Source organism: Protopterus annectens, chromosome 10.part0 (genome assembly GCF_019279795.1).
Source record: "Protopterus annectens isolate FY-2018-M chromosome 10.part0, PAN1.0, whole genome shotgun sequence".
Taxonomy (NCBI): domain Eukaryota; kingdom Metazoa; phylum Chordata; order Ceratodontiformes; family Protopteridae; genus Protopterus; species Protopterus annectens.
The window spans coordinates 11,065,475-11,083,429 of record NC_056744.1 but is presented as its reverse complement, the minus strand read 5'-3'; the positions used below and the strand labels follow the sequence as shown (position 1 = coordinate 11,083,429).

The window sequence follows — 17,955 nt, the reverse complement described above, 5'->3', positions numbered from 1 at the left end:
TTTTTTACCCCCCCCGATGCAAAAACTACTTGCACACTTTCAGAAATCATTAACTTTTAGCCTTGAAGAAACCTGTATTTTGTCTTTTATTTCTCTATTATCAGTGTGCCTCTATGGAAAAGTAAGAATCGGAAGAAAAATGCAGTCCTCTGTTGCTGCCTGAAAGACTAGTTGCACTACTTATTCATAAAGAAACACTTTTAATTATATTTGGTGTTCTTATATTTACTTGTTTACCTATTAGACTAAGTCAAGGGTCTTAAATCCAGACATTCACCTATGCAAAAAGTAAGAGAAAACATTTCGGCTCCACATATATTTTGATCTGTATACTTTTCCACCCCATCCCTCACCAAAGCAACCCAAGATAACAGCCCATTAACTTAAACATGCTTTTAGCTAGCTTTTCTTTTTGCACTGCAATGCCTTCATTTCTTAAAACCAAAAAACTAGAGAGAGATGAGGATGTTTATTTTACTAACTTTACCACATTTTACTACATATTACTATAAAATATGCAACTTATATTAGGAAAAGTTTCACAGAAATACTGTTAAGAAAAAAAGTTTATTTTACTTACAGTTACCTTTTTCCCCTCCGAGTCCTTCCAAACACTTTTTATTTGTCTCACTTTATGTCATCAGTGCTTGGCAGGGCTCACAGGGGAAGAAGGAGGAAAATTTTTAACAAAGTTAACACAAGTCCACTCTTTCCACTTGTTCTTATACAGCCATATTTCACAAATGAGACTGATGCTTTACAGTCACATTCATTCACTAATTTCCATGCTGCTGGTCTTCCTCTTCAGCTCCATATCCCAAATCCAGATTCTGGTCCAGTTCCACAGTACTCCCAACTCTTCTGGTTAACTTTTTCTCTGCCTGTCATGCATTTTCCTTTCTTTCACTGGCAAAGTCTCTCCATGTGCTTTATTATCAGAAGAATGAGAAGCAAAGTCCCCTTCTGCTTGACGGCTAATTTTTTGTTGAACAAACTTTTGCATTTCCTCCTTTGCCTGTTCTTGAATCAAAATGTGACTTTGATCCTCCAGGAAAAAAATTCTGAAGACAGTGGGATACATCAGCTTGAATCTCAGCCTGCCTATTGACATTCCCTGATTACTGGAATAATTTTCTCTTCTGGCTGATGTACCGTATCATTTTTCCACAAAAAAACTGGATCCAACTTTTAATATATTGCTGGGATTAACTCTTTTTGCTGGTAGGTGTGAATCTTTACTAATAAAGGTCTTGGCTGCTCTCTCACTGCCATATTTGGAGCATACACCTGGTGTGCCCTTTCAATTAACAATTCCTGCTGTGGAATATCAGTCCAGTTGTTTATTTGCACCTTCATAAAATTAATAGTCTGTTCCTTCTAATTTTTCTGGCACAGCAGAATATCTCACATTTACCTGTGTGGTCTGCAGTTTAGTTCTACTATTTCTGACAATTTCTTCTTGAGCAGTCTCATAGTCAGCCAGCTTTTTCTTCATTTTGCCCTGTGATTTTAGCAGCTTTATCAGCTCATCTGAATATCTGTTTATAAGCTTTGTTCATTTTTCCAGCCTTTTGTTATTTGAGTTGATATATTCCTTCAGCTCTGAGCACATTTGACTTATTTTTTTTCCTGTAGATTACTGGAAGCCATGTCTTGCACCAAAGCTGGAGCTTGAACTGCTTTTTGCTGAACAGTTGCAGGACTCTTCCCAGTCAGTGTTTTCTCTTCACCTTTTCCAGTTGATTTTCTTTCAGTCTTTATTAGTTTCTTCTTTGCAGGCATCTAGGAAGTGTACTTAATAGCCAGTAACTGAATTTTACTGAAGCTGAAATTATTACTATTGTTTCTCAGTTTCTGTTTTCAAATTAGGACAGCTAAAGTTAAGTTGTCAATCAGTGCACAGCCATCTTGGAGGTATCTGAATTTCTTAACATAATGCAATATTCTTTCCTTTTTTTCTATACGTGTAAGGCTGTTTATGTTCCAGGATATAGTAGCCATTATGATAAACAACTATTGTTTCCACCTATTATTTTTGAATGTGAATTTCCAACTTTTGTGATACATGTATACAATAATGTTTGGCAGGCTGATCTTTTTACACAGTTGTTTCTTCTCATCTCCTCTTGAACCTATGTCACATTTTCAATACTTTGTATTTTAATGAAAACTCTCAAACAAAAACAAAAACTAAATACATTTTCAGAACAACCCCATCTCCTATTAACTTATAACAAACAAACAAAACTATACACAACTTCAAAAAATGAAGTACAACCCTCCAGACAGGAGCAACTGCCCCAAATTGACAGCTGCACCCACAGGTATTACCTAATCCAAAAGTAAGGTTACCCATGGTAAACTGCATGCTACAGCCTGTGTTCCGACTCAGACTGATTGCTACACTCAAACATAAAAAAAACCTAAATACATTTTCAGAACAGCCTCATCTCCTATTAACTTACAATAAATAAGCAAAACTATACACATCTTCAAAAAATGAAGTTTAACCCTTCAGATAGGAGCAAGTGCCCCAAATTGACAGCTGCACCCACAGGTATTGCCTAATCAAAATTAAGGTTACCCACAGTAAAATGCATAGTACAGCCTGTGTTCCCACTCAGACTGATTGCTGTCTGTTCTTTTCTTATCTCTATTATCCTCCCAGATATGAAAAACTGCTTGCATGCTACCAGAAAACATTAACTTGTAGCCCTAAGAAAAAATGAACTACCTAAATTTAAATAAAACTAAATCATATACAGTTCTATTAAATGCATTAAATTATTAAGGCTGTTATTCAGGCTGCCATCTCTTATTCACTTTTCATAACGTCAAACCTTCTTTTTTACTTAACTGGTTGCCACTGTGCCTTTACATTTTTCATTTCCTTTAGCAAAGGATGCTCAGAACCCTCAGGTCTAATTGCCTGTACCCATAGACAGCCGTCTCCATGCAAAAGCAGTCAATATGAATCTTTGTAAAACTCACTCACAACAGAATGTACAACTGCCTTCAGCTGCAGCCTTCTTGACTCCCATTTAACATTTGCTAATGGAAAAAAAACAAGCTAATAACGCTACAGATGTAAGAAACTCAGCATTTTTCATAGCTTCCATCATTTTGTCTTAGATTTCAAGCCTACTTGCTTACAAAAACACTTGTTTGTAGCTTACGCCAAAGGCATTAATCTATACATTCATCTTTTTAAAAATAAGAGAAAACATCTAAATTCTGTTTAGAACACAATCAGTGCGATTTTAGGAAGACAAGAAAGAGAAATGAACTGTTGCATAATACAGGTTACTGCCCATTTTGATCTTTGTTGTCTAAACTCCCCAGCCTTTATAAAGCCCCAGGAGGTCAGAACCATAGCTAGTAAATCTGGCGCCCCTCAACACTAAGTTGAGGAGCAAAAGAAAAAAGGTCTATTTTTGGTGCTCTCAATCACACACCCACAACCCATTGCAGCCAGGGAAGCCTGCCCTCTTTGCCCTAACCTAGCTTTGTTTTTGTAGAAGGTTAACTCCTGAAAAATGAAGGATGACTATTACACTTATTTACAATACTTGTGGAAAGATGGGGAGCAAATAAAATGGGAAACTTGCCTAAAACAGCTTGAAAAAGCACTTTAACAAAACTATAGCCCATCTTCTGAGAGATGAAGCTACATTTGTTTCTTCAGCTTCCAAATTAATCAAAACTACCTTATCTGTTCAGTGTTATGACGACTCTGCTTTCTTTCTAATGAATTATCATCGCATGCCTTACTAGTCCTGCAGTTCTCGTATAAATTATTCTATGGCAGACACAGAAGAAATAAGGCATTTACCATCTTCCGTACCAGTAATCAGACCAGATTAGTATGGTCATTGCTGATTTGACTCTAAATGTTTGTTTTTGAGGTTTTGTTTTTTTGATGGAGGATCTGGAGTCCAGTTACAGCTCTTTAGTTGAAAGAGCCGAAGAGCTACAAGGTGCTCATGAAAGGCTGGCCAAAGTGGAAGGACAATTGACACAATTGGTTGCGTTACTTTCACAACCAACAAGTTCGGTTGCAGCATCTGCTGGGGCTTTGAATGGGAAGGATTCTCTGCCCGGCAATCCAGAAGCTTTTTTTCAGTCTGGATGAGTTACTGCTGGTTGTAGTTCTTTTCAGAGTTTGCAGCCACCTCGAGAAGAGAGGCGAGAAAACTTTGGGAACAAGAGCGTGCAGCCCGGTCATTTGAGCCAAGGAAACCAGGAGAATATGTCTTCCATGTTTGGAGCTTCTTTTGGTAGTCCAAATGTTAGGAAGGATCGACCGAGTTCTGATTTGCAAGGTGACTGTAATAACTGTGGCTCTGGTGGAGCTTCCAACACTAATAAGGTTGTTGAGACTGCGCAATGGGGGGGGGGGGGTTCATGCCATGGGTCAATGGCTGAAAAGTAAATGTAATTTTGCCGATGGCTGTAAGGAGACGAGTGGGCTTTCTTCTAACCATGAGAAAGTGAGCAGTTTTAACACTAATATTCATTTGTTGCACGAATCTACTGCTATATAAATTAATGTATTGGGAGGGAAATTGTGCCTAAAGGGTTGCGTTTGCACAAATACCCCAATAATGTGGGGGAGGGCAGCGAATTTCACAAGGAGTTACTTACTATTTTTAACAAAGCAGGTTTAAATATTTTAAGAGCAATTGTAAACAACAATATTAGAGAAATGGAAATGTTGTTTAAAAAAAATAGATAAATTAAACCATGACATTGTAATAGATCTCTTGTTTACGGTTGAGGCCGAAAAATCCAAGTATTTTAAAGTGAAAGACCAAATAGAGGATAAATGTAAAGATATATATATATATATATATATATATATATATATATATATATATATATATATGAATGATAGGAAGTGTAAAAAATTGGAAAGGGACTTGGGTGAATATAAGGAGGAACGTGCATACCCGAAACCTAAGACTATTAATAGGAGGCACTATCAGAACACTTCTCAGAATCCAAGGGGGGACCAAAGTTGGGAGAGAATTGATAACTATGATTGGAACACTGAAGATCATTACACAGATTTTGAAGGTGTAGGGAGTCAGGGAGCATATGTACTAGAGGACCCTTTAGAATCCCCCCCCCGAAAATATTAGGCCTGAAGTATACCAATATTTGGTCATAGACAAACCTAAAATTCCTTCAATATTTGGCATACCAAAGGTCCACAAGGACATTGATGACCCATCTCTCAGAACAAGGCATTTGCCTTACAAACACAAGGTGCAGGGTTTGAGTCTCATAAGGGATAACTGGCTAGGCTTAAAATGGCTCACAAGGGCAGTTAGCTTAGTACTAATCTATGCATCTATGAATCTATGAAAACGTATAAGTTAGCGAAATATTTAGATCTTAGTTAAAAAAAGGTGTGGTCAGACAAGGTGGGCATCCGTAAGGACTCTGGGGACTTTCTTATTTATTTATTGACATTTGTTAACCGGGTTTGTACAACTGGGCTTGTGGCCCATTTTCAGTGGAGACCCGAGGAGAAAAGCTCCAGTAATACATTTTAAAACAAGTACAATTTTAAACAATATTGATATAATAGCAGTTATAGCAAAACAATTCACATATGTTGGGATACATGCATAAAGTTAAAATTGCATTAAAAAGAAGCTAAGTAACAATTTTATATTGATATAGTTCAATAGGTCAACAATGAACATTTTTTGTTTGTATAAAATTGTGCAAATGCATAGTAGACACATTGGAGAGAGAGGTGTAATGAGGTACTAAGTATGGTATCTTAGAAGTGTTCGTTGTGATCTGTACAGTGATGACTTAATTTTTGTTAGCCTTGACATTCAAGATATGTTCAACGTCATACCCCACAATTTGGGACTTGAGTGGTTTGAAGAAGCACTTCGGATGAAAGGTAGCATTGACATTGATGCCACCCTAGTCCTGGTGGAACTCATGGATATTGTACTCAAATGCAATTTTTTGTTTTTTAAGGGGGAGCTCTACAAACAAACTAGTGGGGTAGCCATGGGGGCTAGCTGTGCCCCCATGTTTGCGAATTTAGTGTTGTCTACATGGGAGGAGAAATATTTATTTCACTCTGAATACTCCCAGTATTGAACACACTATAGATGTTGCTTGGACAATATCTGTATTTTTTGGGTGGGATCTGAATCAACATTACATGAGTTCATCACATTTGTGAATAATACTACATATTTTTTTTAATTTACTCATGTTATATCCCACGAGAGGATTCAATACTTAAATGTGGTAATAGAAAAGGTACCAGGGATTAAAAAGTTCAAATCGAAAGTTCATAGAAAGGATACATATTCTAATTCCTACCTAGTCTACACTAGTGCCCACCCTTATAGTCAAAAGAAGGGAATTGTGAAAGGGCAATTTATTAGAAGTTGTAGAATGACTTCATATGACAAAGACCACTTGGTGGAAAGCAACAAACTGAAAATTATGTTTTTGGATAGGTACTACCCCCTAGTTTGGTGGAAGAAATTGAGAAAGAAGTTTATAATGGGGGGGAGTTTAGCCCTATTTTAGGGACATGGAGAAGGTAGGGGTCGAATGCAATAATGCGACCCTTGAATCCAAAAGGAACAACAATTTTGTTTTGAACTTTAGTAGTAATGCTTACCATATTAAGGACACAGTAGCAAAGAATTAGGAAAGTTTGGAAAGTACTCCGATTTAGAGCAATTATCTAAAGACCCTTTGCAATTCACATAAAGGAAGGGCAGGAATATTAAAGATCTGTTAGAAAATCACAAAATAAAACAGGGCAGACTTAAGAAAGGAACATATAAGTGTGGTTCCTGTACACAATGCCCATATGTTCTTTATGGGAATATGGGGAATTTAAAAGGTAGGAAAGAAAATATAGAGACCAACACATACTGTAATTGTGACACTGTGTGGGTGGTATATGTCGCTATTTGCAAAGTTTGCGAGTGTTTCTATATAGGGAAGACCAATAGGAAATTCAAAAGGCGAATTTACATTAGGAAGCAAGATCTCAATAATACCCTTTACAAGCACAGTATGCAGTATAAGCAAGCTTGTTTTGGTTTCTTTGTCATAGAAGGGGTGGATAGTGATCCCGGGGGGGAGGGGGGCCTTAGGAGACAACCACTGAGTTTAGAGAATTATTTTGGCAATTAAAATTGGAGGTGAATCGACTACCAGGACTCAATGAACACGTATCTCTGGCCCCTGTCCTAAAACTGAGGCCTGCCAAACTATAACTAGGAATTCTTTTGTGTCAATAGTTCAATTTCCAATTTGTATATATTTATACATTGATCAAATTTACATTTCACATGAATACTTGGTATAAATAAATTATTTATTTGATTTTTTCTGTCTTGTGAAGATATGGGTTTATATGCAATGTGGCTATTTAGCCAAAAGATGGCGCTACAGTTGTATTTTTTTTTTAACATTTAGGAGAGTTCAACAAGTTTGTACTCATTTAATACAGGTTTTTAAACTTTACTGTTATTACAACATTATGTTATTACTAAAGAGTTGAGTATGGGATGTTTTTAATTTAACTTTTAGGGTGCACAAAGTATTTATTGAACTGTAAATGATTAAAGCTTGTAGTAATATTTTAAAGTTACATATGTATTTTTAATTTTGATTTGATTAATTGCAGTTGTTTGGATTTTGATTAGGCAATTAACTGACTGAGGGGCAATGACTATATAAGAAACGGAATCTGGTTTTGTTTGTATTTCTGATGAACCTGTTTGTAACAGGACGAAAACGCTGTTTTGTGGTTTGGTGCATTAAAATACATTAAAATTTGCTGCCTTCACTTTGGATCCATGATTTCTGTATTCCAGGAAGTGCTTTGCTTGCCATTTTATTACTAACTTTTGAGGCACTTTTCTCCGTTTGCTTGTTTTTGATGAAGCTACATTTGTTTCTTCAGCTTCAAAAGTAATCAAAACTACCTTATCTGTTCGGTGTTATGACGACTCTGCATTCTTTCTAATGAATTATCATCGCATGCCTTACTAGTCCTGTAGTTCTCGTATAAATTATTCTATGGCAGACACAAAAGAAATAAGGCATTTACCATCTTCCGTACCAGTAATCAGACCAGTTTAGTATGGTCATTGCTGATTTCACTCTAAATTCATCCCCCCATCCCATCGCAGTCATGAACATGATAAAAATCCTAAACAAATATCAAGCCTTGGCTGCTTTATGATGGCAAGATTTGGTCCATAAACATGTGTCCTCACAGTTAATTCCTGCTGTGGAACATGGGTCAACTTGCTTACTACATGGTGTTACTCAGTACTTACTGGTTTGTAGTCTAGTAGCCAGTCTGGAATACTGAGCTTGCCAATTTCAGTAGAGATCTTCTTCCGATGCCCTGGCTTTGTTACTCCAATGGCAGTTAAGTCCTGGACAAGTAAAGGAAACGCATTAATAAATTTTCACTTTTTTTTTTTTTTTTTTAAATGCCTTTCTATAATATAAATTATCAACATCCAAGCATTTTGGTTAGTATCTTAAAGAGAATCGAAACTGTCTTACAGGTGACCTGAAAGCATGGCTAGTAGTGGAATACCACAAATATTTCACATAATATCTTCTGCAGTGTGCAACCATAGTGGACAAACAGAAAAAAAGGATTTACCCGATTTCCCACTACTAAAGAACCGCAATGAAGTTCATGAAATCACCTCACATGCCCACTTTTGCAGAAATACTGAATAAACAGCCTTATAAATATTAATAACTAAAACGAACACTTCATTGTAAAAAAAAAAAAAAAAAAATTCACATACACTGAATACTAAGTTTGCTTAGTAGTTTAGTGAAGAGGACTGAAATGAGTAGTTTCCTTTCCCCATCCTGGGATGAGAGAGGAAGGGTCACTGTGGTACAAACAGCCATGTGACATTGGGTATCTTCATATACAGAAGCAGAAAAGTACAGTTGTGTACACTTAACAAAAATGTAGATGATTGAGTGTATTCACTGTTGCAGTCATTACATTTGGGTAATCTGCTTGCAGGTTGCCCTCAGTCGGCCTGATTAACAAAGTCTTGGGTCCTGCGTCAGTTGCTGTCCCTTCTTCCATGACGTCAGGTCGTCAGGGGTATAAAACATGCAGCCGATGCCATTACATCAGTTTTTCTTGCCCCAGATGTCAGGTGTCCCCCTAATGGCAAGCAATTAAACATAAAATCACAAAGGTATACCTCCAACAAAAAAGCAAATACACCAAAAAGGCTTTTAAGCATAGTAAAGGAAAGTAGAGGTATAGCCAAAAGAAGTTAGGGGGCAGGAGGGAGGGTAACCAGGACTGAAACAGTGAATACACTCGAACATCTACATTTATGGTAAGTGTACACAACTATAGTATGTTCTTCGTGTTTCACTGTTGCAGTCATTACATTTGGGTAGATTCCCAAAGCTATGGTTAGGTGGAGGAGTTTAGATAGCATTAAGGCCAGCTATAAGGGCCTGCAAGACTGCAGTGGCAAAGCCAGCTCTGGATTTAGAGAAAATTGGCAAATGATAATGCTTGGTGAAAGTATGTACAGAACTCCAGGTAGCAACTTCTAGGATGTCCCTGGTAGGAATGCCTCTGAGAAAGGTTGTAGAAGTAGATGCAGCCCTGGTGGAGTGAGGTCTGATCCCCTGGGAGATATGTTTTCCATGGTGCTTATAGCAGAAATGAATGGAATGCTTATCCATTTAGAAATGGTTTGTTTTGAAACAGTCTTGCCCTCTGCCCCTGCAGCAAATGCTACCAGCAGTTGTTCAGATTTTCTTTGAGGTTTAGTCCTGTCCAAGTAGAATCTAAGTTGTCTGTGCACATCCAAGGAATGCAGTATCCATTCCCCTTTGTTCTGTGGATTGGGAAAGAAGGTTGGCAAATGAATGGACTGATTAAGAGCCACACCGGATACCACCTTGGGCGTGAAGGATGGACTGGTTCCGAGTGACACCCTGTCCGCATGAAATATGATGAAAGGCTCCACTGCCAAAAGGGCCTGTAATTCAGATACCCTTCTAGCTGAAGTGATTGCTAAAAGGAAAGCTGTTTTCCAAGAAAGAAATTTTAAGTCTGCAGTAGCAGCTGGCTCGATAGGAGGTAGAGTGAGTTTCTCCAATACAAAGTTAAGGTCCCAGGCTGGAGTTGGAGCTCTCCTAGGTGGTCTCAAATTTTTGGCCTCTATGAGGAACTGCTTGAGCAGTGGATGAGAGAAGAGGGGAAGTTCAGTGTTAAAATGAGCTGAAATGGCTGAGGCGTGGATTTTAATGGAGGAAAAAGACAGGCCCTTGTGAAGCATCTCAGTTAAGTATTGTAAAATCTGAGGTAAAGTGGGCGCTGCTGTGCTCATCCCTTGAGATTGGTTCCAGGCACAGAATCTTTTCCATTTTTCAGCATAAGATTTTCTAGTACTAGGCCTGCTTGCCTCTAAGATGACATATATCGCAGGTTTGCTGAGTGATGGTAAGACAGAGTTTAAGTAATCAGCCAGGCTGCAAGGTTCAGTGTTGGAAGCTGAGGGTGCAGAATCTGGTTCTCCTGCTGAGACAACAGGGGAGGAGTCTGAGGCAGGCGCCATGGAGATAACGGTGACACACTGCACAGGAGGGGGTACCAGTGTTGGCGCGGCAAGTCTGGAGCAATCAAAATCATCCTTGTTTTGTCCTGTTTGACTTTTAGTAGTACTTTGGAGAGCAGAGGCAGCGGAGGGAAGGCATAGACTGATAGGTTTTTCCAGCTGAAGGACAGAGCATCCACTTTTCAGGATTGTTTGTGGGGAGTCCTTGTGCAAATTTTGTCCAACTGGTAGTTCTGGGGGAGGCAGACAGGTCTATATCTGAGCTCCCCCATTCGTTTGTCAACATGTTGAAAATCCTTGGTTCCAGTTTCCACTAGTGTGGGTCTATGAAGTTTCTGCTTAGTCCGTCTGCCAGTATATTTAATTTTCCTGGCAGGAATTGAGCTTTTAAGTGCACTTGGTAGCTCAAGGCTGTGTTCCACAATGCCATGGCTAGTCTGCAGAGGGGGTAAGAATGTGTACCCCGCTGCTTGTTTATGTACAACATAACTGTGGTGTTTCCCGTCTTTACCATTAGTTGTCCTGGAAGAATGTAGTCCTTGAAGGCTGTCAGAGCATTCTGTACAGCTAACATTTCTTTTTGATTGATATGCAGGTGCATTTGACTTGGGTTCCATTTGCCCTGAATGCACTTCATTGCCAGGTGAGCCCCCCATGCATAGTCTGATGCATCTGTTGTTAGGGTTTGGGTGGCAGGGGGTGGTGTGAAAGGTAGTCCCTTGTTTTGGTGGCAGGCCTCTGCCCACCAAAGGAACTCTAGGCGTAAGCAAGGTATGATAGGAATCATTGTTTCTAGGCTGTGAGAATGTTGACTCCATAGACTTTTTAGATACCACCGTAGTTTCCTCATATGCAGTCTTGCATATGGAATTAAAAGACTGCAGGAAGCCATGAACCCCAAGGCTTGCAGTATTTGTCTTGCAGATAGCAAGGTTTTTGTGGCCACTTGCTTGAAGTAGGTTGTCAAATGAATTTGCTTTTCTGGCATGAGGTAAGCCATCTGGGAAGTTGTATTCAAGCTTGCTCCCAGGAATGTAATTTGTTGACATGGTACCAGTTGTGAATTCTTTTTGTTTATGGTGTACCCCAGACAAGTTAGAACCCTTTTTACAAAGGCCAGATGATTCCAAAGTATGTCCTGGCTTTCTGCCTGAATTAGACAATCGTCCAGGTATGAATAAATTTGAATACTTCGTTGCCTGCAAAATGCCAGGCACTTTGTGAATACCATGGGCGCAGTAGGTAAGCCAAAGGGCAGTGTAGAGAACTGACAGTGCGTGTAGCCTGCTTTAAAGCGTAGGTATCTTCTGCAAGATTCCCTGATTGGAATGTGCAGGTATGCTTCTTTTAAATCTAGTGTTGCCAAACAGGCGTCTTTGCCTAGCATAGGAAGTAATTGGTGAAGAGTGAGCATCTTGAATTTTGGAATCTCCAGAAAAATATTTAGAGTAGACAGGTCAAGGATAGGATGCCATGAATTGTCTTTTCTAGGTACCAGGAAAAGTCTAGAGTAGAAACCTTGTCGCTTTTCCTCTTCTGATACCAGCTGAATAGCCCCCATGCTTAAGAGAGAAAGTACTTGTTTTTGGGCCTCTGCCCACTGATTTGGGAGTAGGTCCGGCCACCCACTTGGTGTTGGTAACGTGTGGAAGTGAAATCTGTATCCCTGGGACACTATATTTAAAACCCATTTGTCCTGGGTAATGAGTTCCCAGTTATTTGCATGAAAAGCAATCTTTCCCCCCAAAGGGGCAGTCAGAAGAGAAGTGCTTGGAAATTTTAAAAGGAAGTCATTGAGACAGTTTACCATAGGGGGGAGTCTTATTATTCCCAGATTTGGAAGGCCCCCCACTGCTTAGTTCTGTGAGTCCCCTGGGACTGAAACCTTGGGTTTTTGCTGTGTCTGGGTTTGGCTTGAGAAGACCTGGAAGGGGCTGGAAAGGACCAATTCTTAGAAGGCCAGTGCCTACTAAATTTAGGAGGCTGAACTTGTAAAAAATCTTTAACAGTTTGCATAGATTTAGCTTTATCCTCCATCTTTTTAAGAACTTCCTCAGCCTTGTTGCCAAACAGGTGGTCCTGACTTAAAGGAGCATCCAACAATTTAGCTGTAACATGATCAGACAAAGATTGCTCCTTAAGCCAAGCACGCCTTCTGAGCACAGACCCAATAACAGCAGCCCTGCAAGAGGCCTCTAATGAATCAAAACCACATTGCAAAGTATGTTTTCCAACTTGTTCGGCAGAATGCATTAAATCCTGTAATTCTTTATTTTCCACACAGTCAGGAATCAACATCTGTTTAAGCAATCCAATAACATGCTGCTGACATTTTAACATATGAAACTGGCAGTTTAAAAGGCCTAATGGCCAAGGTTGCTGAAGTGTAAACCTTCTTACCTCATCTATCCAGCGCCCTGGAGTCTCTATCAGAAGGGGTAGGATTTTTAGCAGTAGAAGCCTTAATGCCTTTGGGCCCCTGTGAAATAATCTCTGGATCTGCAACAGGATTTTTGAAAAGGAACTTGTGGGACTCAGGGACCCTGTAGTATCTGTCAGGTTTACTGGGAGCAGGAGGCAGGGAATCAGGGGCCAAACTGGATTCCGAGAAAGCATCATCAACAATGTCTAGTACAGGAGGAATAGCCAAAGGCCTATGCTGTGGTAGGAGAAGGAAATCCCTAAGCCTCTTTTTTGAATCAGAAAATTCCTGTCTTTCCCAGTGAAAATGCTCCCTTAGGTAAGATCCCCCCCCCCCAAAAAAAAGGGAAGCAGAGGGAATAGAGTCCTCTGTATCAGAATCCTCATAAGTAGGTAAGGACAAATCCAGGTCATTAGAAGAGTCAGAGAAAACAGAATCCTGATCACAGGATTTATAATCAAGCTCAGCCCTAGGCCTCTTAGAAGGGGGGGGTGGCTACCCCTGATTAGAGTTATTAGATCTTCAGCCATTTTTATCATTTGTTTTTTAGTAATAGAGGCCTGAGCATGTGGCCTGGGCATCGTTTTTTTTTAGACATGGATCGAGATTTAGGCCTTAGAAATGAAGGAGGCATCGATTTAATATGCAAGTCCGTAGGCCTGAATACACCCTCAGAAGCCAGTGCCTGCACAGTGGTTCCGGACTCATCCAAGGTAGAGACATCCGCGGGTTCCATAGTCGAAGGCATACCAGACTCTGAATGGGTCTCAGTAGAGGCCTGCGAATCAGAAGTAGCGGGTATCAGGGGCTGCGAAAGTGCCTCACTGAGTACCAGCAAACTGACAACTGGCTTAGGAGAAGCGTCGTCGGCAGTTTTGGACCTTGGTGGCCTGTCTCTGTCTTTATCATTGTGTTTTTTTCAGAATCCCGGTAGTCAGATGGCTAACCGACGACATTTCTGGATAATTAAAAGGGTGGAGCAATCGTTATAATGGATACGGATTGGTATAATAACAAAATAGAGCGAATGTTGAAGAATGATGCAGCATATGTAGAGATTAATCCCTTGCAAGTGAAACTTATTATTGACAAAGTGCATTTGAATTTAAGGAATTTGAGGGATAATTTGATTATCACAGAAGAAGTGTACCAATTTCTATGGGTAGATAAACCAGTAATCCCCATATTCAAAGCCCTGCCAAAGCTGCATAAGTGCTCGCAAGACCCACCCCTTAGACTCGTAGTATCGGGTAGGGGGTGGGTGACTGAGAATGTTTCGATATGGATAGAATTTTTGCTTAAACCCTATGTCGAACAGATGAGTAACATTTTGATAGATACAAGACACTTTTTACAGGTTTTGGGTGGGATTATTAAACCGGAAGGTGTAGATAGAGTACTAATGATTACACTGGACATTAATAGCTTATTCACCGTCATCAACAATGACTATGGTGTTTCTTCAATTGGGGCACTTTTGGCTGGTTTGGGGGCCACGGAAAGTAGAGTTCAGCTTACCAAGGCTTTGCTGACACTTGTTTTGGACAACAATGTCTTCTTAGGAGCCGGTTCCACATATAGGCAAGCACAGGGGGTTGCCATGGGCACCCCCTGTGCCAATACCTATGCGAACCTGGTACTCTCACAATGGGAAACCACCAACATTTTGAATAATGAAAGATGGAAGAATTACATCCTCATGTATACACGTTTTGTTGATGATATTTTTATTCTGTGGAATGGCGATTACTATTTGTTTGAAAGTTTTTTGTCTTATATACATTCAACAACTACATTTCTTAAGTTTACGGCCAAAACTTCCTATAATAGCATTGAGTTCTTAGATGTTTGCGTAACACAAACACAGGAAGGTTTTTCATCCAACCTCTATAAAAAAGAATGCTGGAAGAATACCCTGTTATCATTTGACAGTATGCACCCTCATTATTTGTTTCCTAACATTGTTAGAGGTCAAGTGAGTCGGGCATCTAGAATAAGTACAGATGATATGTACTTTGAGCAAGAATTGTTTAATCTTACAGGGCATTTTGAACAAAGAGGTTATGGAAGGAGTACGGTTAAGAAAGTTATTGATGAGAGTAAGGTATATAGGCAGACCAAGTATAAACCTTGGTTAAAGAGACATCAAGAAGGGACATCCACTGAGAATAGACAGGACAGTACAAGAGAAGGAGACCTTAAGGTTATGTTCACATATGGCAGTAACATTGGTGATATTTGCAAAATCATACGAAATAATTGGAACATTCTCACCAGTGATACAAACCTTAAAGGTATTATTGATAACAGACCAGGATTCCGGTATAGAAGGAATAAAAATCAAAGATTTTTTATGTAACGAGAAGACCTTGCAAATCGACAGGTCTTTTAAGGTTACTTCAGGAACACTCCCCTGTGGAGCATGCAAGGCCTGTGCCAGTATAAATAAGGAGGTTAATTTTGCACATCCAGTGACGGGCAAAACCATTGTTTTTAAAGGGAAGGCCACTTGTAGGACTAATAATGTGGTCTATCTGGCTGAGTGCACAAAGTGTCCAAGTTTTTATGTAGGGATGACGAACAACATGTTTAAGGTGAGAATTTTGCAGCACCTAGGTAGTATTAGGAATGGGGATGTTAGTAATGCCTTATTTAGGCATGCGCGAGAACATCCTACACATAGTTTTTTTATTCAGAGTCATTGTAAATATTAGGTTGAGTAGAAGGGGGGGGGGCATTAAATTACAAACAGCGTTGGCTGAAACAAAATGGATAATAGAATTAATGGCACATAGACCCCGTGGGCTCAATGATGTAATACCTGTAAAACCTACTCTTTTGAATGGGCGAGTCCATCATTGAATTCTATTGGTTGTTGCACAATTTAAATATGGTGTTTGGTTAATGTTTGTTGTCTGATGAAGGGTGCAACCCGAAAGCGCTTACTTTGTGTCTCAAGGATTGTGTTTTAAGGACTTTGTTTTATTAAATATTTATTGACTTACAGCAGTGTCCTGTCACTTTTCGTTTTGTACAAGGAATACAGTACAAGGAAAATCTTTACGAGGTATTTGCTTTCCACAAGTAATGCAGTTATTAACTTTTACTGACATCGGAAGGAGCAAGAAAAAGTTTCCCCAACGGGGTACTTAGCTTTTAGTTGAAGACTTCGGTTCTGAAACTCAAAAATGAAAATTTCAGGAGTTGGCCAACCAGCACTTGCGAACTGCTTCTGCTTCGGGCATCGCACGGCAAGAAAGACTGATGTAATGGCGTCGGCTGCATGTTTTATACCCCTGACTACCTGACATCATGGAAGAAGGGACAGCAACTGAGGCAGGACCCAAGACTTTGTTAATCAGGCTGACTGAGGGCAACCTGCAAGCAGATTACCCAAATGTAATGACTGCAACAGTGAAACATGAACAACATCTGAAGTCAGCAGCAACTGCACTATGACAGGAGGTGTGTCCACCATTCATGGCATTGTGTAGCCAGAACCGGTTATGCCTAGTATTGTGTGTGTCTACTACAACTCACACTATGAGCATCACCAGTCTGCCTGCATGGGGGGCAGGAAGTTAGGCCAGACAAAAAAAATCCCTATCATCCTATGCAAAGAATGAATGGGAGAAATGGTCATGAGAGGGCTGATGGTTAGTAGGCAGTGGGAGAGCCCAAACTTAAAAAAAAAACACTACACACATTTAAAAATGTAATTGAACCTGACCACTCTTCCAGAAAAACTCTCCCCTGATGTGCTAGTGATCTGGATTCAGTTTGTTGCAAAGGAGCTAGAGAGGAAGAGGATTCAATCATCAAGTAGCTCTCCCATGTCAAAGTTCAGTATGGGATTATACTCCCTCTAGCAGCCCCTAACTCCCAGCAGTAACAGAAGGGTTTTGCAGCAGCTAGTGACTGGGGGGGGGGGGGGGATGCAATCCAGAATAGGTGTTCATTTCCTGCAGGGACATTACACTTTGGGCATTAGAAGATGGGATGGGGGAACAGTAACTAGAACAAAACAAAAACTGTGTCCATACTAAGGTCTACAACTCATTTTTCACCTCAGAAGGTTTAGGATTTTTGCATAGATATTTTATACCCCAAGCATTCTTCAGAAAATCTTCCTCAGTAGACAGCAAATACAGGAGATGTGATGGGAAACACAGAAGTAATTTGGAATATGTTTTTGGGGGAATATAACAAACTGTCAGATTATAAAAAATTCCCTACAGAATACTTTGCCAGAAATGTTTTGTGAACAAATGATTGAACAAGAGTACATACTGGTATAAGAGGGATGTATGGGCAAGATAAAACTCAGAGCTTTTTTGCCCAAAAAATGCAAGCTGAACCTTAAATCTCTAAAAATAAAAAAGTCATGTCAAGACAGCAAAATGATAAAGGATACTCCACACAGCCAAGGAAGGTATAGAAAAGGAGGTGGAAGGATGGTGTCAGTACTGCAAATTTGATCTAGTCGAGCATCTACTTCATGGTGGTAAAATAACTTACACAGCTGTACTATATTGTTATTAGATCACTGATGCAGTAGCCATAACTATATGGGGCAACTGACAAAGTTCAGGAGGAAATGGTGGAGGGAGAAGGGCCAGACAGCAGAAGTCCTTGGAGAACAGCTCTGGCAAATCCTGTCCTACTTCTGGAAACAGAGTCATGTTTATAGTGGTAAGTGAAAGTGTGGACTGAAGACCAAGTAGCTACCTCTAGAATATTTCTAGAGTCCACCGCTTTCCAAAAAAAACTCCAAAAGTAGCCAAAGCTCCTATAGAATGAAGCTTGCTATAAAAAGGGGGACTTTTGTCACAGTGCTGAACAGCCTTAGCCAACTATCTGGAAATGGTTTGCTCAGATGCTAGAAATAAAAAAAGTTGATAGAGTTTCTGA

At 39.7% G+C, this 17,955-nt stretch overlaps 1 protein-coding gene across 3 annotated transcripts in view; it reads right to left on the bottom strand.

Annotated features, from left to right (window-relative positions):
* CASKIN2 (CASK interacting protein 2) overlaps positions 1-17,955 on the bottom strand; it is a 1,742,750-nt gene that overhangs the window by 91,645 nt on the left and 1,633,150 nt on the right. For all 3 annotated transcript variants that reach the window (XM_044084941.1, XM_044084943.1, XM_044084942.1), the window contains one exon: positions 8,340-8,441. In XM_044084941.1, coding sequence (XP_043940876.1) covers positions 8,340-8,441 — 102 coding nt within the window. The remainder of the gene's footprint in view (positions 1-8,339; positions 8,442-17,955) is intronic.